Source organism: Cryptotermes secundus, unplaced genomic scaffold (assembly GCF_002891405.2).
Source record: "Cryptotermes secundus unplaced genomic scaffold, Csec_1.0 scaffold355, whole genome shotgun sequence".
NCBI classification, from domain to species: Eukaryota; Metazoa; Arthropoda; class Insecta; order Blattodea; family Kalotermitidae; genus Cryptotermes; species Cryptotermes secundus.
Window position 1 is genome coordinate 1854019 of NW_019737088.1, and position 21682 is coordinate 1875700.

At 38.2% G+C, this 21682-nt stretch overlaps 1 protein-coding gene across 1 annotated transcript; it reads right to left on the reverse strand.

Moving 5' to 3' along the window:
* Positions 1-1390: 1390 nt before the first annotated feature.
* Positions 1391-21680, reverse strand: LOC111870081 (transcription factor 25). Its single transcript, XM_033753664.1, has 11 exons — positions 21624-21680; positions 21383-21540; positions 19680-19868; positions 17240-17409; positions 13889-13968; positions 11294-11427; positions 9632-9825; positions 7972-8400; positions 6402-6651; positions 3863-4047; positions 1391-1669 (listed from the first exon to the last, which is right to left on the reverse strand). Exons 1-11 carry the CDS (start codon positions 21640-21642, stop codon positions 1501-1503), a joined length of 1977 nt encoding a protein of 658 aa, XP_033609555.1. The 5' UTR covers positions 21643-21680; the 3' UTR covers positions 1391-1500.
* Between the last annotated feature and the right edge of the window lie 2 nt (positions 21681-21682).

The window sequence follows — 21682 nt, forward strand, 5'->3', positions numbered from 1 at the left end:
GCTGCACTAAAGACTTGAGGCACAGAGCAATGCCACCTCAATTTATTTTTGTTATAGATGCTCCTGTGTACTATTTCTGTCACTCCAGTCAGATGTTTACCTTTCAAGTTTAAAAAAATAAAGCTATTCCTGTAAGAGGCCCATAGGGGAATGAGATGTTGAGGTTCCCACATTTTCTAGACAGTTGGCTCACAGATGGCGGTGAGGTTGTCAGCTTTACATCCTGATCACCCTTCACCCCCAGGAAGATTCCTAGTACTCATTTCTGTTGGAGGCTGAGTTGTCCCCAGGGCCATAGTGCGACTGGAAGGGTTAGGTCAAAGCTCTATACATGCGTCCCAGAGTAAAGTGGCTGAAAATAAGTGATGGAAATGGCAGAGAATTTCTAAGGGTATGACACTCATGTTCAACAGGATTCATCAGCTTGGTCATGGGTGCATGCCTAACAGATATGTCAAATGTCTGAATAAATACATGTAAATTTTTTTTTTTTTTGAGGATGAAAAACACTATATGTAGCTGGAAGATATGCAGTGATATCAGATACTTTTCAATTCAGTTTTCATAATTACTGCATGAAAAAATTAATTCCAGGGCCACATCACTTTTCACCATGGGAAGAAAGATGGAGAGAAAAATAGATTTTTTTACTAGTTGAGTTATTCTAGATTGCCAGGAATTATGATTCTAATGGACTGGGCACTCTGTGTGTTACTGTGCAAATGACAAATACTTATCAGAAAATTCCTGAATGCCAAAACTGAAAAATCAATGTTCAAATCCAGACATTTTTGTCTCAATATGATCTCCAACATTTGAGATGCACACATGTCTAATTATAAATATTTTGCATAGTTAGAGACCAGTAAAACTTCAATAAACCTTTCACTAAAAATTAGCTGAACATTTGACATTATACACAACAACACTGTAGATTTATATGTCTATATACTGTGCAATGTTACAGAATAACCTGCTGCATTATCATTATTAAAACAAACCTACAAAATTTTATTACATTTTTTTACATGATCCTGTCAAAGAATCATTCAAAACAATTTAATTCAAAAGAGCATAAAACACTGCTACCATTAATACATTAATGAGCATGAACACATTCACAATATCTCATGACAGCACTTCTTAAAATGCTACAAACTTTAAGATTAATATACAACCATAACATTTCACAGTGTTATATACAAGATGGCAATGAAATAGGCTCATGTGGCAAATATCAATTTGTGGCTTCTATTACGAGTTCATAATAGTTTAGAAACCACATATACCCCCCCCCCAAAAGGGGGGGGGGGAACACCTCTCTGGCCTGTAGCCCGCAAGTGAACTATACAAACCGAGTGACCGCCACTTGTCGACGAAGTTAGTGCCAACTTTTCCAGATAGAGTGTGTCTTGTGGTCAGTGCAACGGATCCCCACAACCAAGCATAAATATTATTTAAATATCACACACAATTAACTTTATGCAACTGAAGTTCTTTCTAATCCTCTGAATCTTCATCAACATCAGCATCATTAGGAATGTCAGGTTGTAAACGAACATTAGCAAGAAGATCCCTCATTGCATCCAGCAAAGATGTCACACTTCGAGCTAAGTCAACTCGGGCAGCTGCTGCACCTTCTGCTTCCTCTCCTCCACCAGCATCATTCCTGTAACATCCATATTTCCTTTCATCATCTCTTGCTAGTGTTATGTCAATCCAAAGACTATGTACGTGGGGCAATCCAAAAGTTTCCGAAATTTGAATTTTGTGCGCGAATGGTTACGAGTGCATCAAAATACCGCTAGGTGTCTCCTCACACATCCTTCTTGAATCAGTGTGGCAAGTGACGTCGAGTTGAGTGGTTGGGTTTATTATTGGTGAACGTATTTCCATTGTTGTGTTTCCGTGAGTTTGCGGTTTTGCGATGGCTGACCTGAGAGAGCAGCGTGTCTGTATAAAGTTTTGTTTCAAACTTGGGAAAACCGCTGCAGAAACGCACCAAATGTTGAAGCAAGCTTTTGGTGAAAACAGTTTAGGCCAGACACAAACTTAACTGGTATAAGCGTTTTAAAAATGGCCAAACATTGACTGATGATGACGATCGTTCGGGACAGCCGTTAATGGGCAAAACACCAGAAAATGTCGTGAAAGTTAGGGATCTGATTCTGCAAGATCGTAGACTGACCATCCAAGACCTCTGTAACACCTTGGGACTAAGTTATGGTACATGTCAACGAATTTTGTCAGAGGAACTGAACATGAGGAGGATTGCGGCGAAGTCTGCAGGGAACTTCAGCAACAGCTTCAAGAGGATCCAGACTTTCTTTCAAAGGTTGTCACTGGTGACAAAAGTTGGGTTTATGGCTACGACCCTGAAAGCAAGCAGCAATCGTCACAATGGAAGAGCCCTTCTTCACCTCGGCCAAAAAAAACTCGACAAGTCAAGAGCAACATTAAGTCCATGTTGATCTGTTTTTTTGATATTGACGGGATTGTTCATAAGAAGTTCATCCCTCCTGGTCAGACAGTCAATAAAGAGTTCTATCTCGATGTTCTAAGGTGTCTGAGGGAGGATGAGGAGAAAACGTCCAGAGAAGTGGCGCACGAACGACTGGGTACTCCACCATGACAACGCACGACCGCATATGGCTTACATTGTGCAGGAATTTTTGGCTAAAAACAAGATGGCAGTTGTTCCCCACCCACCGTACTCGCCAGACTTAGCTCCATGCGACTTCTTTCTCTTCCCCAAGATGAAAATCAAGTTGAAAGGGCGAAGATTTGATACAGTTGAGGAAATTCAAGCGGAAACGCAGACGGTACTAAACACCCTAACAAAGAAAGACTTCCAGGATGCATGTCAAAGGTAGCAGAAACGCTGGGATCAGTGTATGTACTCCCAAGGTGACTACTTTGAAGGTGATGGTGCAGAATAAGATACAGGTAAGATGTAATAGTTATATTTTGGGAACTTTTGGATTGCACCACGTACATCAAATGAGACATGTTAATCTATTAGATGGAAGGAAATTACCAGTGAAGCAACTATGGATGAGATAACTGGGGTCCAAATCCCAGAGAGGCAGAGATCTGTCCTCTTGCCACTATATCCAGGCCAGCTATTGGGCCACTGAGCTTCCTATTCTAGGGTGAAGTGGCCAGGATGTGAACCTGACAACTGTCTTCCACTTAGTGCCAAAATTAAGAATGCATGGGCCTTTACCTTACTTAACGAGAAGCTTTATACTTGTCAAAGAAAAAGGAAAGAGATCACTTGGGAAACTGGAGGGTAATAATAAAATGGAGAAACAGGGTGTGAGGTTGTGGACCGAGAACAAGGTCCAATGGCAGACTTCTGTGAACACAGTAATGCACTAATGATCATTATACACTGTTACACAAACTTGGTGTCTGTAATACACAATTGGTTCCACCTTGGAATTGATTATATCTTACAAAGTTTGTTTGATGGTGTATAGCTACAGTCTTTTAATTCTTACACAGACCAGACACATCATTATAAACACAATAATGGACCTTTGAATCCCATAAAAGGATGGAATTTCTTGGAACAGCTCAGTGACTACAAATTCTGCTCTGCAATTATGCTCCTGTATCATGGAGTTGGAAGTACCAATGTGAATGGTAAGCTGTTTGCACGCCATTATCAGCTTTGTTCTCTGGGAGGTCCCAGACATAAAACTGATGAAGATATGCAAGGACAATGGGCAGAAACATGACTGGTGCATCATTCATATCCAAGACTCAAATAAGTCGCTTCAAGATATGCACTGTAATTTAATTAATGACTGGTCTTTGTATTTATTAGACATCTGCTGACAGCAAACTGTACGCTTACATTAACTGAAGGCCATCCACAGCAGGTGCTGGTTCATTAATGTTGAAGTTAGGAAGCAATGACCTGAAGAATACTGTGAAAACATTGGAATGTTCATACATTTTTGGCTGTTGAGGACGCACATATAGGTTGACAGAGTCCAGAGGTGGAAGAGGATCATAACTTAGAATAGGTCCTTCAGAATCCTGAAACACAAGAAATTTACTTCTTTTGGCTTGTTCTGGACTTCATCCATCATCTGGTATGTAAACGACAAAAGACCACGACGTTTCACAGTGATTGAGACTAGCTCTTTCTAATGGGCCCAACTGAGTAGGTTTATCCTTCCTTACCCACCTGAAGACGGAGACAGATCAAATGTCGTGGTCTTTTGTCTTTTACATACCAGATGATGGATGAAGTCCAAAACAAGCCAAAAGAAGTACAGTATACACCAACGTCAGAATCCTTTCAAGTCTACAAGAAATTTAATCACACAATAAAAATAAAGTATTTACACCAGAGTTGTTTAGTCCTTCACCAAAAGCTGTTGTGGATAATGTCCCCAGTTAGTCTTAATGATATTTCACATGCATTCAAAACAACAGTGGAACTATAGGTTTCATATATTTTAATCATTACATAAAAAAGATGTGTTGGGAAAACAAATGATTCTGACCTAAATGGTAGTAAGTATTCCAAAAATTTAATGTGCTCTTAATTTATTCATGAATGTAATTTTGATTTCTTACTGTCATTCCCAAATATTTGAAATTGCCAGAGTTTCAGAGGATCTATCAGCTGTCTTTTTTGCTCTGATTTTGTCCTGCATTCTGTTGGAGAGACATCAACATATACTTAGTTTTCTCTGTGTTTACTTCTAGCATCTAATAGAGCTTCTGATTTTTTCTTTAGGGCATTTAAGTTTTGCCAATAAACTGACATCATTAGCATAGTCAAGAAACTGGTATGTTCCACTCAATTTCAATCCCTCCTAGTGGTGTATTCTGAAACAAAGTTGAAATGCAATGGCAATAAGGCACCTCCTGGTCTCAGGCCATTCTGTTTAGGAAATCTTCCCAGTCCAAAAATTGTCCTATTTTGACATTACATAATCTCTGTAATTGATGAAGCATTGTTAAATAAACCAAGACCCAATCTAATTTCTAAATTTATGACCTTATCCCTCACTCTCTTTTGTACTCCTCAAAGGTTTAACTTTCACAGCTTGTAACAAGTGTATTGTTTTTTTCTTCTTTATAGAAACAACAATAAATTATGTAATATACTAAACTACTGCTATATTATGTATCTCATTATTGCTCATACCATCTATAAAGTGAGAAACCAAATACAAGCTATGAAAATTAAGCTTTTGATGAAGTCAGAAGGAAAGATAGGGACAAAGAAGATTATAAAGTACAAAATTATACTGACTTTTGTTTATATAACACATTCACTGCATCTACACTGGGATTTTACTTGCTGATCAGCCATCTTTCCACAAAAACCGGATTCTGAATTTACTACATTCGAAATGAAAATGGCACAGAACAAAGTATTTGTTGTTTACAACAAAGATAAATTCAAATTAAATTCTGATGTCTATAACATGAATACTAGACAAAAATATAACTTCCACCTACCCTCATCAACTTTATCAGTATATCAAAAAGGAGTCTACTTTACTGGCATAAAAGTGTTCAACAATCTGCCACAAAGTATTAAAAACTTGGGCAATGATACTAAAAAGTTTAAATCAGAGTTAAAGAATTATCTACATGCTCATTCCTTCTACTCTTTAGATGAATACTTCAATGTAAATAGAGAATGATGTAAAATTAAGTTATATTAATTTTTAAGCTAAAATTGCCTGTACTTATGTATGTTACCTTTTGACTTGTTCTGTATCCAAAGGTACTAACCTACTTACGATTTATAGAATGTAAATAAATTCAATTCAATAAACACAACAGACAATCACAGTATACTTAGGCTCTTTTATGTGCCAACAGGCTCCATACAAAGTTCTTCTGTATTTCAGTAATGTCTACAAGGGGGGAAAAAAAACACGCACACGCACGCGCGCACGCACACACACACACACACATACAAACATTTCATTTCATTTCACAAGTCCAAACAAATGGACATGAAGGTCATCATACAAAATTTAAACAAACACACAGATAATAAAATAATTAAAACTAATTGTTTATGTTATGCTCCACATATTCAGAAACTGTATAAAAGGACTTATTCATAAGATATAAAAACAGCCTATTTTTAAAACTAATTCTATCCTTTTTAAGGCTTTGAATGGTTATGGGCAATCTGTTGAATAGTTTAATACCAGTAAACATAGTTTCTTTCTGAAAAGCAGAAAGATTCGAGTTTGGCAAATATAATTGCTTTCGATACATAGTATAGTGGACATAATGGTCATGTCCAACATAATCATGGTATAGTGACTCAAATATTTTTAAATACTTTTAACAAAACCTCTCTCTCTAGAAACTGGGTGTGAATACAGCCGCATTATAGCTTCAATGAAGCTTACCTCTGTTAGTGTTGCTTTCACCTCTTTCATATCAGAGAGGATTATATGTCTCAAGATGTTTCGAGGAGTCTTCTGGTACCTTCTCTTCCTTTTCTCCTCACACTCCGCAACAAACTGATCACACTCGTCAACACGATCTAGCACCACATGGACGTTTCTTTCAAGCCAATCCAGCATACCACATTCCTTCCACAAATGGTAGTTACGACATATATACAACTGTATCAGCTGGCTCAGTGATGGACTCTGACTGAAAGAACAGAAAGGAGCTCTCATCAGTACGTTTCATGAATGTGTGTCAATATAAAGGAGAGATAATCTTAATAAAATCACGAATATCTGCAAAGAACTGAAGCCCAATTTCCTTCACATGCTTCAATCTATATGGTCACACCAGCAGAACTATAAATTAATAATTATATGATGTAATGATCAATTTATGTACACAATTTCGCTAGTACAGACACTGACTAGGCTAACTTCATCACACATAACTCAAAATTTCATACTGTCACCATGTTTGTAACTTGAAAAAATTCCATATAAAATGTATAGGTATGTTCATACTCCATCTTCATACCAAAATTTAAGATGCCTAGGTCCAATGGTTCTTTACTTCCAACAAAAGGATATCACAATAATTATAGATTTTGGACAACTATCTTGGCTTTGTTTTACATTCTACAAACACATCACCTCAGAAATGTCTCATATTTCATTAAGAGCTACTGCCATATGCAATTACACTCCCTTATGGTATTAGTGTTGTCCTGATTTCAGGAGTTTGCTTAGTCATTATGCAGCTATTACTGGTGGTAGGAAGTTGAAAGATACGAGGGTAGGTCTGTCATCAGTGTTCAAGTTAAATGGAAATCTGCTACCTGGTTTCAACATTATTATGGAAGGATACACACATGGACATGAAGATACTATAAGCCTTTTTTTCTTATAGCTGAACTTGACTCAACTTCAGAGTGCAAGCTCCTACTTGAAAGGTTCACAGTTACTTAGATGACCAGAAATTTCTCACTTGTAAGGAACCTTGTGGCTCATTTCCAGATTTTCCTTATAAAATACAAAAGTGGGGGGGGGGCAGGAAAGATGATACAAGCATAAGAAAACCTTACTTTATCTCTCTGTAAGGGTATTTTAACCCCACTGATGGTGTCTCCATCGTACTGTGGTGGTGGGGTTTTAGTGCTCCTGAGACCCTGAGAGCTATCCCGGTGGTAGGGTCACCCATGCTGGACAGGTCAGGGGTAGGAGCCAAACGAAGTGGGACACCCTGGTCCTCCAGGTTGAGGGATGGGTGTGAGGCTAACAACCTCACACCATAAAAGCTAAATTGTTCAGAAACCAGTTAATCAGCCTCAGATGGATGGACAAGGATGATAGGAAAACCCAGGCTGAGATGGTTGGAAGATGTACATGATGATCTCCATAAAATGAAAGTGAAAGGATGGGGAGGAAAGATGAAGAATAGAGGCAGATTGTTCAGGGGGGGGGGAGTATTTTAAGCATGCAATGCCATCAGTCTTACTTTAGTTTAAGGCAAATGTTAAGAACATACCTCATCATAGCTTTCGTGGTGAAGAAGGGATGACTAGATACCCTGGAATCTGGCTGAACAGAACATTTATCCAACAGGGGCAGGAGCACCCCAGGGAACATAATTAGGGCCTTTTGTAAGAGATCATTGGACACAAGTTTGTTTTCTGACTCTGGATCTTCATCCAACTGAAAATAAGCCATTGCTACAGAAAATGCAAAGTTTGGCAGCTGTGACACATTTCGTACTGGTTCCCATTCTTCGTAAGCACAAATCAGCCATTCATATTTCATTGACCGAAGTGCATAGAAATCTATACAAAGGATCACACCAAGGGGATCTTCCTCAGGATCCAGTGATAGAAGCAATCTACAAATCTCCAGAGCTGTCCGGTAGCAGGCACGTTGGCCGACAAATGTCAGATGCTTGAAGAGAGTTATGAACAGGGCCCTGTAACATATATAAATTATTTTTACTGGCAAGCTTTTTATGAACTCTTAGTGAAAAATATAGCAATAACTGCTTATAACAAAATCATAAGGAACTTGATAATTTCTGTTTCAGATAAATTTCTGTTCAACACTGGTCTTACTAACAGTTAATAAAAATATAGAAAAGTATGTTATGTATGTACTTATAGTCAAAATAATTAGCCAGTATAATTTTTTTTTTAATTCGCTTAGTGGGGGGTTGGAGTCCAGCTGGGTCCACTGATTGGTCTATTGTAGCCTGTCCCGGGTGATTATGATGGAGTATTTGGTGGAATGAAGATGGGAAACTGAAGTACTTGGAGAAAACCCGCCCCAGCGCCACTCTGTCCACCACAAATTCCACTTGACCAGACCCAGGATCAAACCTGGGCCACTGCGGTGGGAAGCCAGTGACTAACCGCTTGAGCTATGGCGCAGCCTAGCCAGTATATAAATATGTATGCAACACTGTTTCTGAATAGTACACATTCCAAATATTCTTTTTCCTTCTTTCTTCACAATACTGTTCAGAGCCTTTCCAGAGTCTGCACTAATTCTTTCCCAGTTACATTACTATGCATGTTGGAACACAAAATATATTTGCTTCTGGGGCAAATCCAATTTTTATTTCAGGTACCAAGCTGGAAACTATCATAATGCAATGAATATAGAAAATCTTCAGTGCTGGGAGCCAATTTCTACCAAATTTAGAACACACACTCATCATAATGGACAATGCATCACACCACAGTATCCTTTCGGAGTACTGCGAGTATTATTGGATTAATAAATTTCGACTGATTGATGCTGCTATTCACTGCAGTCACAGATGAATCATAACTTATTATATACTGCCAGTACTTTTACATGAACCACATACCCACTACCATCTTGTGACAAAAGTATTAACGTAGCAGAAATGAATTTCTGACTCGTGTATAAATACTGGAAGTATGCTGAAAACATAACCTAGTAAACTGTTTAATGATATAATGATGTACATCATTAACTGATGATCTCACACCCTGACAGGTTCTTTTCCTGGAAAATGCTGCCCAAAATCTGCACGCACCTCAGTCACAAGCTCTAGTAGGACTTTCCTAAAATTTTTCCTCTAAAGTCTGGATGCATCTTACAGTCAGAACAGTAAGGTACTGCATAGAGTATAATTCAAACTCAAGAACGCAGTACATCTACACAATGAGACTTACCTGTTCTCTTGCCTCCGGTAATCAAGTCTACAGTTTCCCTTGGCCATATTAAAGAGTGGATGAAAGGCACATTCCAAACAATACAGTGCCCTTTCATTGAGTTGTGCTGCCATCTGCAGATCCTCACTCATTTTGCAGAGGTCAGACAGCTGAATGAGTGTATCTACATGGTAAGGGTGCTCATTGATTATTGCCTAAAATAATACATATCAATAACAGACAGAGGTCAGAAAATGTTGGCTTAGTTTGACAGTCACAAATATTTCACTTGCCCAGTACCTGGATTTCATTAACTAACTCACAGTATTGGTTCTTCCTTATTACTATGGAGCCCAAAGGTTTAATAACATGTTAAACAGACCCTGCCACAAGTTCTATTCAAGCCAGTTGAATCCAGTCCATGGTCTCATACTATATTACACAAAGATAAATTTTAATACAACAATCTCATCTATGCCTAGGTCTCCCAAATGGATTCTTCCTTTCAAGTTTTCTGACAAATTTTGTATGACTAATATTACACTACCCACCTCACCATCCTTGATTTAATCACCCTAACGACATACCTGGATAGTATAAATCATCAAATTCCTCATTTTATTTTCTACATCCTCATTTACTCTTTTCTGAGGTCCAAATATGCTCCTCAGTATTTCTTTTTAAATACTCTCAATCTATGTTCTTCCCTTAGAATGGTAGACCTAATTTAAACCCACATAAAATAAACATTTAAGACAAGAGACATACTAATACAGTAATGTTCTATTTCCAGTTACAGTTTTTAATCATAACTACAAGAAGATGAGAAAATAATTTGCCATGACTATGAGTACCCAGAAGTGATACACATTTACATATGTTCCTGTGCTCTGTATGCAGTTACATAACTGAAATATGAAGTGGCCAAATTAGATCTGAAGCTCAAGGAGAAAACATTGGCTTTATTTTTTAATACTGTAAATCATGGGCATCAGATAGAAAGGAGCAGCAAAACAAATTCCTAAATCAGTGTATTGTAGTTACATCTCAAATTTTACATTAACAGTGGTGAAGTTTGCCATTCATAGTAACAGCTTCAAAGAAACACATATTTTATTTAAGAAACTGGGGCTTCACATGTTTACAATTCCGTCAAGTTCGATAGTGTTACTAATATTGGAAAACTAAAAAATATGGTCTAAGAAGCTCTTTTAAGCAAGCACTTTCCATTAAAATAATGACAGCTAATGGCAGAGAGATAACTGCTGAAAGACTGACCTACTAGAATTAGTACAACCTGCACCTAGAACACAACGTGCTCTCTATGCACTGTGTTACCATAATCTCACCACATTACTGGACACTACAAATACTGAAGAATTCTACCTTCAGGGATATAATTCCATGTAGACCAGTGGAAGTCAACCAATGTTTCAGAGGAGTACATCGCCTCCATCTTCACGCTTAAGAGTAAAACAAACAAGAAATCAACATGAAGCAGGTATTGTTTCTTGCTTGGCTTACTCACCAAGACTGAAGATGCAGGTAACACATTTCTCTGAAATGTCAGTTCAGTTTTACCAGACTATACAGTGTTATATCCAAGAAGACAGAACTCTTTATAACCACAGGTGTGAGAACCTCAAATCCAATATTACAAATATTCTCTCACTCACTACTTACTACAATATTGTCAGGGTTGAGACTTTCAACTGCCTCCAGGAACCTCTTCTGTATTTGCTGGTAGTTGGTGTTATGTTCATATTTGAAATATGTACAGTCATGGTGAAGATTTCCAACTAACTTCATTGATAACCCTATTAAAATGAAAACAAAATTATTCCACATTATTCAAATATGACAATGGCAACATTTAGACAAAAGATGACTCCAAGGATTATGACCATCTACACATTAAGCACATGTGCTGTCTTCCGCTCCAACACTACTGTTTATTAATTCTGTATTTCAAAATCCTGTTGCAAATCTTTAATTAAATGTCTGTGTATCCACAGTCCATCAATAATGCAACAATTGTTGCATTACTGACAGACTGTGGATACATACTGTTTAGTACCTGTAAGTCAAATTACAGAAAAGCAGTTTCATGCTTTTGTGGCTCTTGCACTAGCCAGCAGGGTTACAGGAAACTGATTTTTGCGTAGCACCAAACTTGAAAGTTTGCAGTTTATTTATGTCTCTTTTATCAGTAATCGATAACTAAGAAGATATGTTAACTCTGTTACTGTAATAGCTAACTGAAGTCCAACAACAATCCATTACCATACACTGAGGGATTCCACTTTAGTCCACAAGAAATAATCTTCCCCTTTGCTGTGCCACTGGACTTCATTCACTAGGCATGTTTGTTCTTTTTTTTTGGGGGGGGGGGGATATTTTAAAGTTAAAATTGCATTATTTTACAGGAACTGAGAGAAAATAATATTCAAATGGTTAAGCATTATGATAAATAAAAAGTGTGGTAGTAACATAAATGAACACAAAGGCAAAGATCATTTAAATAAGACAAGTTGCTTCACTCTTTTGAGCATTATGTTAATTAGAAGAGCAAGCTTCTCTATGTGAAGGAGGGACTCAAAAGTCGTCATTCTTTCTATCACTACTACACACATTCCAAGCATATCTGAACAAAATTTGCCTGACAGATTCATGCTATGCACTTTTAAAGAATATAAATTTCAGTATGTCCTGCTGCAAGTTGCTAACCAGTACATATATGCATGCATCAAGTTTTCTTTGACATGATGTGTTAAAATAGTTGAATGAGTAACTGTCACCTACGATGTTCAACTTCAAACTCCATCTGTTCAGGCAGATATTCTTTTTGCAGTACAAACTTTCCCTAAGAGCTCTGAGCTTGGATGTACAGAAGCCATTACTTGTTTGATGACTGGGGGGAAACAGTTCTTAGTTATCTTCCGTGATTGCTACAAGAAATTTAGCAACAGGCAGACCTCCATTACACACTTATTAGGCACTTAAACACCCCTTTAACAAGCATAACACAGTTTTTCCTATAAAAACACACCTCATAATGTATCATATGGAGGGACAAAGCTGATCCAGAAACAAAGGCATCACAAACTGTACTACAGAAAAAATATTTGAAGTTTGGACATTCTGCCCAACATAGCCTTTTCGTTTATTCAACACAGAATTTTCATGACAGTACTTAACCCTTTCACTGCTAGTATGTTAAGCAACTCTCAGCACCCTCTGTGCTGAATTATTCTTGAAGAAATCATTTATAAACAATTTAAGTGCAAAGTATGAAAATTTGTGATAAAATGTAACTAATCTTACTGCAGACAGGGAACTGGCAGCAGAATTTTAAAAAAATGTTGAATTATTCAGTATTTCTCACAGGGGAAAAGTCCATTTAAATCAGGGTTGTCCAAGATGGCCAAAAAAAAGTACATAATTCACTATCCTAGTCTTATCACTATGTCATATGTCGACCAAAGTACAGAACGTTATTTAAAATTATTATAGAAAGCACCGTGCACTATATGAAGCCATTTTTACTAGCCCTGTGAAATACCCACGCCACATGACCATGGAGCGCGTGCCTCGCTGTGCAGATGCAACCTTTTACATTTCTTAACCTAGAGGGCAGAACAATGCAGCCATTGAACTGAATGATGCTTCGTTACGTTCCCAATGGATGGCTTTATGCACCCACCAAGTTAAAATGAGATTGGTGCAAAGAAACCTGAGTTTTGAAACTCTAAAGTCGCAATATGGGTTTTGTTGATCGCAGCAAGGACACCATGTTTTTCAGAGATTGACATATGTCGACCACTGCAGTGTAAGGGTAAAAACAATCAATGAAATGGCCTGACAGGATCTAAAGCACATTATCACATGTTAACCAAGAGGAAAATCCTCCCAAATAAGTTTCCTGTGCCACTCTTTAAAGTAACTGAATGCCTATAAATCAAATCATCCAACTTTCCTGTGAAAAATCTGATATCTGGTCTTATATATTTAAAGCACAGTAAAAGTCACTTTAACTAAAAAATTGCCCTAAACAATTTGTGGCAACAAAATTATATTATACATTATATTATATACTATGAATGCCACAAGAGAATTCAGATGATAAAAGTACTGATGACTGACTGACTTTGGTTTACCTTATTCATGCTACAGCCCTTACTACTGTGCACCTAACAGCAACCCACCACTTTGTCTCAATCCAAGAATATACATGTTCAGAAAGTCTCATGGCTAATGTATGAACAGAACAGTGAATACCTAGTTTTCCAATTGGTAGCCAGTTCTCTTTAGGTGAAACAAGACAAGTTGGCTTGGGATATCCACGGCCTCTTCTTTTACTGAAACAATAAAATGTATTTTGTATCTGACGCATAAAACAAACTCCGTGGCTTGTAGTCCGCAAGCAAACTACATATCTGTCAGATAATAATATATTATCTGAGAGATATGTATTGTTTAAAAATAAACATGTCAATATGTGCCAGTATGCTGCTCCATGCTCCAACAGCTGATGCTTATTGACACTGGCACCCTGTTTTTATAAAACACAAAGGATTGGTCTAGTTAAGATGAAATTATGATGGTGGCTTCCAAATGTGAAATTTAACAACCTTTTTTCAATATTCTAAAGCTTTATTAAAAAAGTACTGTGCCTCACAATTTCTATGGCTAAGTAAGGTTAACCATCAACACAACAAAAATGGTTTTCAATCGATCTATATTTCTCAGATTGAATTTTATTTCTTACAGCTATAGTCAGTACCTCATAACTTTAGCCACGTGGAAAGGTAAACGCTGTTGTTGAGCACATGAAGCTCTACGCTTCCTGTGGCGATGTTCAGAGCTACTCCCTGAACAGAAAACATTGCCTATGGAGACCAACTAACAAGCAACACAATGTACTATACACCTGACCACACTCCAAGATGCTACATTTCAAACTGGTAGTACCCACGCTGACATAAGCTGATAAGACTGCCTCCCCAGCTCTGCGAGAGATCGTATGACCCCTCTACCACGGCTAGAGTTCCGAGGAACTAACAGTACATGTTTCAGTCCTCATGGGACAATCATCAGGCAGTATTATATAATACAACTAAGGTTAACTCCCAATATGGATCCATATTTGGTGCAACACAATGTGGTTCAAATATGACTGGGACTGACTTTTTTTTTAAAAACCACAATTGCCAAACACTTACTTGCACATGTCAGTCTTCAACGTACTCCCCTCCGGAGTCAACACACCTTTTCCAACATTCTGGAAGCATCCTGATGCCCTTTTCAAAAAAGGCTTGTGGTTGGCGGCGTATCCACTCCCGAACAGTCTGAATGACAGCGTTGTCCACAAACCGCATGCCTTGCAAGTCTGATTTGAGCCTTCCGAAAAGGCAGAAATCACTTGGGGCCAAATCAGGACTGTACAGAGGATGTGTCAGAAGGTTCCATTTCAATTTCTGGAGGGTTTCCATTGTTTTGGCTGTATGGGGGCGTGCATTGTCTTGAAGGAAGGCTAGCCACTTTCCACCTGTCTTCCGCTTGGATCGGATCGTTTCCTTCATGTCTGTTGTCAGGAGGTCTGAGTAATAAGCTGCATTGACTGTTCTGGCATCTGTCAGAAAGTCTACATGGATGACCCCCTGCCAGTCCCAGAAGAACGTTGCCATCACTTTCCCTGCCGAACGGCTGCTCTGCGCTCTCTTGGGTTTGTGAGAACTGGTATGCCGCCACTCACGTGATGACTGCTGGGACTCGGGATTGAAGTAGTGCACCCACGTTTCATCGGTGGTCACTACAGACTTCAAAAATGCATCACCTTCGTCTTCAAACTGCTGTAGGAGACGACTGGCAGCTTGCATGTGCACCATTTTGTTCACGTCCGTCAAAGTGTGTGGTACTCACCGTGCATTCATCTTGCGATAGTGCAGGTGGTATTTCACAACGTCTTCTACACTACCAACACTGATGGACAGTATTGCTCCAAGTTCCTTGATAATGATGCGCCTAGTCTCACAAATAAGCGCGTCTGCACGATCAATGTTTGGCTCGGTGATGGATGTTTGCGACGGCTGATCATGCAGTTCATTCTCCACATGCTCTCTGTGCTCTCTGTCCTCTCTGAAGCACTTACACCACTCAAACACACGGGTCCGTGAGAGACACTCTTCCCCGTACTGCTGTTGGAGACTGTGGTGAATTTCAGCGGACAGGACGTTTCCTCCAATGAGGAATTTGATCACAATGCGTTGTTCTACGCTCCATAGTACCTTCTGTTCACTCATCACTCTAGCAACTCCCAGACAGGACTGAACAGGTTCTAACCCAAACAGGAGGGAGGGTGGAGGTTGTGGCTTCACACTCTCAAGGTCGTACAGCTGCTGCGCAGTACGGCTTGTTTACACACAAAGCAGTCCTGGTCATATTTGAACCACCTTGTACTTATACTGGACCAGTACAAACCAAAATTAACTGAAATCAGCAGCTACTGGTACAGATACCAATGGCAAAGTCAATATAAATCCTTTCAAGATAAAATATGCTAATGGCCAGACAAGATGGATGGATACAGTCTTCCCTTTGTGCATTTATTTTATGCAGTTTGTGCAATGAACACACAAACAGCATTCATATGTATTACAGAAAAGCCAAACACATTGTAGTAACTATAATCTTCTAGGTTATGAGTGTGTAACTGGTAGGTGCTTAAGAACATTATGGAGGAACCTGTTGCCTTTATCTTTACTTCAACACTGAAGATGATAGCAGCAAGCTCTTCTGAAATATCATTATAATCCATAAGACCATAACCTACATTCATACTGCCATTAAAACCTCAAATCTCACATAATGTAATGACGACTATTATGTTACTGTGCATCTCTGCTCTGCCAGAAAGAAATGTATCTTCTGACTAACACATTCTCCTACTAGATATTATCATTTAAAAATATTTATACAGTCAACTCTCGATTATCCAGTTTGCGGCTTAACCGGGGCTACTGAGGCTCTTTTGAGGCTTATATGTTGTTTAATATTCATTCACTTTTGTTTCAAATGGTGAGTTGTAACACTATTTTCACACTAGTGTGAACCGAGCTCTGCATTCTTTGGTCCCGTTATGCTAACACAATGTTCTAGGGTAGGGGTGAAAGAATGCAAGGATTTGTGGAAAGTTTCAAGGACAGATATATCGCCCCAGTTAGTATCTTTGTATCGATCTTCAAGTGCGTTAGCAAAATGTCAGGGTGTAAAAGGAAGCGTGTTGTGTTAAGTATTCAACAGAAAAAGGAAAATGCCGCGAAAAAGTAAATGACAATATTAATTTTTTTTAAGTGTTAATATTCGTAAAAAGTGTTGGATGTTGTTGAAGACTGTGATTGAAATAACTAATTCATACTTCAGTGTAATGTAAAAAAAGTATAACATGTATGAGATAACATAAAAATGAGGTTGAATAAATTTAAATACAGGCAGGCCTATAGTATTATGAAGGTACAGTATTACAGTACTACTTTTAATAAAATTTGTCTTAACCGGGTTTTCGATTAATCATGATTTCCATCCCCACCATTATCCCGTATAATCGAGAGTTGACTGTAAAAAGTTTACCTCTGTTCATTCTGAACTACTTTAGAGCCAAATTTCCTCTTCAGTTCATTATTTGGATTGAGATTCCTGCGGCTAACATGTAATATTGGTTTCCTTGCACCCATAAGATCTTTTGAATAATTGGCTGCTGCAGGTTCCCAGGCCACAGCTGACTGTTCATTCTTTTCTAACTACAAAGATAAAACAAGCTACAAATTAAGCCATACATTTAATTTCTATGCCTACCCAGTATTTCATAATGTATATGAAGGTAGTGTTTTTACCTTCAATGAAACCAGATGAGACATGGTAAAAAAACAACAAATGAAGCCCTAATGAGAAGATTTCAGTGTTTTTTCTGAACAAATGTGTTCATGAAACATTTGTTAAGTATCTCTTATTTTATTAGAGAACAAGAATAAGAAGAAGGGGAGAGTAAAAGAAAAATGGCTCTCTCAGATAAAAAAGCAGAACCAAGGTAGGAGAATGTTATACTATGAAGGAAGGTATTAAGTGAAGTAAAGAATGCAAAAAACCAACAACTGGGTAAAATATATTGTGGCATATTTCTTCAAGGCAAGAACTGTGAAGCCAGCTGAAACAGCCGTTGCTAGCCATGCTGAGGCTATATAACGAGGAACAGCTGTGATTATGAGAGAGTCTTGAAGTGGAAGTGAGAAGAGTAACAGGTTGGTGAGTGAGTGAGTGAGTGAGGTAGAGGACTGCTGCAGTTCAGTCCTTGTGACCCGCTGTTGTTAGAAGCCAGTAGCTAAGGTACATGGATAGTGAGGGAACCCTGAGTAAGGCGAATGTCCGCCACTACCAGGCAATGACTAGTGAAGATACAGCAAACTGAGAAGATTTAGTGTTTGATTAGTGAACTGCAGTGTGTGTGAACTAGTGATAATTCTATAATTACTTGCAGTTACAATCTGTAAGAGTTCAATAAATCCAGTTACCAAATCAAACCCCATTTATAGCCACTCAATCACATGACAAAATAATTAAATAATCAATTGTTATACAACAATGAATATGAAGACTACTCTAAAGGTCAGGGCAATACTTGTTTTTCGAGTCTGGGGAATGTCTCCCTCCATTGTTCTGCAGTAGAGAAGTGGCAACACTGCTTCAGTAAGCTAGGTTGCCACACTGTGTTCCTATTCCATAGTTCCAGTATACACTGGAAAATTATGTGCACTACATATCTTGCCTGCATTCATGGAAATATACAATTTAATATTAATGATTCTATTGCCAGAAGTCAATAAATATTGTCATGTGTATGATTCACTATAAATGGGGACTGGATTATTAATTACTTACAGATCATACAAGTAACTATAGTGCTATTGCTAATTCACACACTCTGCAGTTCACCACGGCATGTACTGTCTTCTCAGTCTGTTGCTGGTAATGGCTTCCAATGCTGTAGCTTCCTCAGCTGCTGTGTTCATGTCCTTACTGGCTGGCAACTGTCAAACAACTTATTCATTGCTTCAAGTGACTGACTCCCAGGCTGGCCTCCATCTCACAGCAACCTCCTACTCTTCTCACTGCTGTCTCAAGACTATCTCATAATCACAGCTGCTTCTCTTTATGTAGCCTCAGCAAGGGCTACACAGAAAACACTGCCTCCAACAGGTCCTCCATTGTTGCATGAGCGTCTGTTGAGGCCATCACCTAGCAATGGCCATTGTTTACAGAGCCATTACCTAGCATCAGCTGTTGTATAGCTGATTATTTCGTGGCCATTGCCTAGCAATGGGTCCACACGCCACGAGTGACTTTAACATAACATCAAATGGTAGGATTAGTTAATGGAATAATGGATTGGAAAGGATGTGGAAGGAAGGAGTCATGAAGTAATTTCAGATACTATCCCAGAATTTTTCTGGTGGGACTGAGGAAAATCATTAACAAACTTCAGTTTGGACAGTTGGTCTTCAGGCCAAGATCTGAATCCAAAACCTTCGAAACATTAAGCAGGATTGCAACCAATTCAACTGTGATTCTCAGTCATGTACTATGTTAGCATCATGTTTTGGTCTGATACAGTCTGATTTGATATGAAAATGCATGCAGATAACTTGAAACAAGATTTGGTAGAGTTCTGTTTTATTTTGTGAGTTTATCTGTTATTGCATGCAAATGGTTTCAAGTGGGGAGCAAGAGGAGCTAATGATTGGTATCTATGTGATGATCAGCAGTCATATAATGTTCACAAATTCTGCCAGAATTTTAAATGGCAGAACAACAATTATTAAATCAACACTGACACTTGGAGGACAACATGCCAAATGTCACAAAAGCACTAAAAATCCAACAGTATAAAACTCACCATATAAAGATGACCCAACATGAAAATCACATTTTTAACTTCAAACTTTAAATCTGTGGATGTTTAAATGAGTCTTTTTAAATTTATCATACAGTAATGGCATATAATGAATTAAGGTACCTCTAAGTTATCTTCACTACTTCTGTGACTACTCCAGGACTTAAATTCTGGTTTCTTCTTTTTCTTCTTCTTCTTTTTCCTTCGTGATGATTCTCGTATATCATCAGCCTCTTCTGGAGGATTAGCCGCCTCTGTTTCATGATCATCATCCTCCTTTACCTCAGATTCTGAATGGGACTGCTGATTCAGCTATGCAATGAAAAATGTATTTATAATTCACGGTCACATCAGACAGACATGAACAAGAAGTTATACGAAGAACTTATGATACCTACTTTACTTCATATGCTTCACAGGAACTACTACTGTGACTGAATACTGCCCCACTTCTGTGTTTGATTTCTACTATAGACTGTGATTGCTATCAAATGTAATCTTAAAGTCTGCACTATCATCATACTTGAAGCTGTTGACATGTAAACAATATTTCATGAAGAATTACTGGGTGAGATTATGATCTAATTCTCATCAAAATTCCACTAGCCTAGTTCAAGTGGTTCATTAGTTATTGGTATCATGCTAAAAGCTAAACACAGTTTTTATAAGAAAACTATTTTCTGGTGTTACATTCTATATATTGTCTTAACAAATGTTGCATATTATTTTATCAAAATTTCCATAGTGGTGCTCTCAAACGAAGTTAATACGGTGTGATCTGTGCAACTCTGCACAATTTTGTACAATCTATGCAAATTCCCAGACAGATAACATGGCGAGAAGTTCAGTTGACTGTCACAAACCCAACCTAAACCCACCCATTCTAAACAACCTAACCCTATCAAACTAAAATCTGCCTCGAGAGACATAGGTAGATGCCCCACTGTCAACCTAATCCAACTCAGGAACCAACACTGAAGACAAACTGGCTACAATGCCACATGAAAACCAACACCCCTTACCCAACTGCACAAAACTCAAATCCACTAATTCCCAAGGAGAACAAATCTGGCTGTGCAATGAAAATGCAGACTGACTGTCAGAGTCAGAGTTACTTTATGGCTGGAGGTTTACAACCAATCACTTTATCCTGGTGCCAAGCCCCTTGAGGCTCATGAACCGAGTTTTATTGGAGAGGGCAACTGAACCCTTGCAGGTATAGTCCTTATGTTACATCCTCTCTGACAAGAGGATGGGTTTCTCTCTCATGACTGGGCTCATTGAGGTGTATATGTATATGTACCAACATGAACATTACCTAACCTAACACTGTGCGCATGGGCACACAAAATTATCTACAAGATCAACAACATAGGCCTTGTATGAAACATTACAGGGCTTCAAAATGCTCTGAAGTTGCAACCATACGTTTTTACTAATATGAATGACCAAACATACTAAGTTAACAAATTATAGATGACCACACGAACGAAACGATTTTTATAACTCGTTTCTGAACATGGTTTCAATATTTCTTGGTAATTCAAAGCTGCTGTATACAACATAATAATAAAATGCTACCTCAAGAATAAGCAGTGTGGAACGTCATGCATCTTCAACAATAAATTCCACAGCAATTACCGCGTTTCCTGGTGGAAATAAACATTATTCATTACTAACTAATGCCACCATTTAGCAGCTCGGTTACGTATCCCGTTTATTGTAAACGTACAGCAAAGACATGATACTTATTTTATGCCTTCGAACTATTTTACATGAATCTATTAAACGTTTAACAGAGGAAATGACAAAGTGAATTACCGTACCAAGTCATAGCGATTTATATTAAGTTGTTTCTTCTTTGCACCTCCTGTACTTTCTAAGTCGGATTCAGGATCACTGTTATCATTCTGCTGATCATTAGCAAAGTCTTTATCTCCCTGCAGTTTCCTCAGAACTCTTGATGACATATTAATTGAATTTCCTAAAACAAATTTTCCTTTTTATTGTAACATCCCACAAACAAACCTGCAAAAACAAATGAACCACACGAAAATCTCCTTACACGTCTAATTCCACTAAACATCCACACCACATCATCCTCGCACTGTTGCAGCTGTTGAACG

Coding starts and splice junctions, on each gene's coding strand:
- LOC111870081 (XM_033753664.1), bottom strand. Junction 13,969..17,239: donor GTAGTTCAGAATGAACAGAG/GTAAACTTTTTA, acceptor TTATTGTTTCAG/TAAAAGAAGAGGCCGTGGAT. Junction 6,652..7,971: donor ACCACGAAAGCTATGATGAG/GTATGTTCTTAA, acceptor CTGTTCTTTCAG/TCAGAGTCCATCACTGAGCC.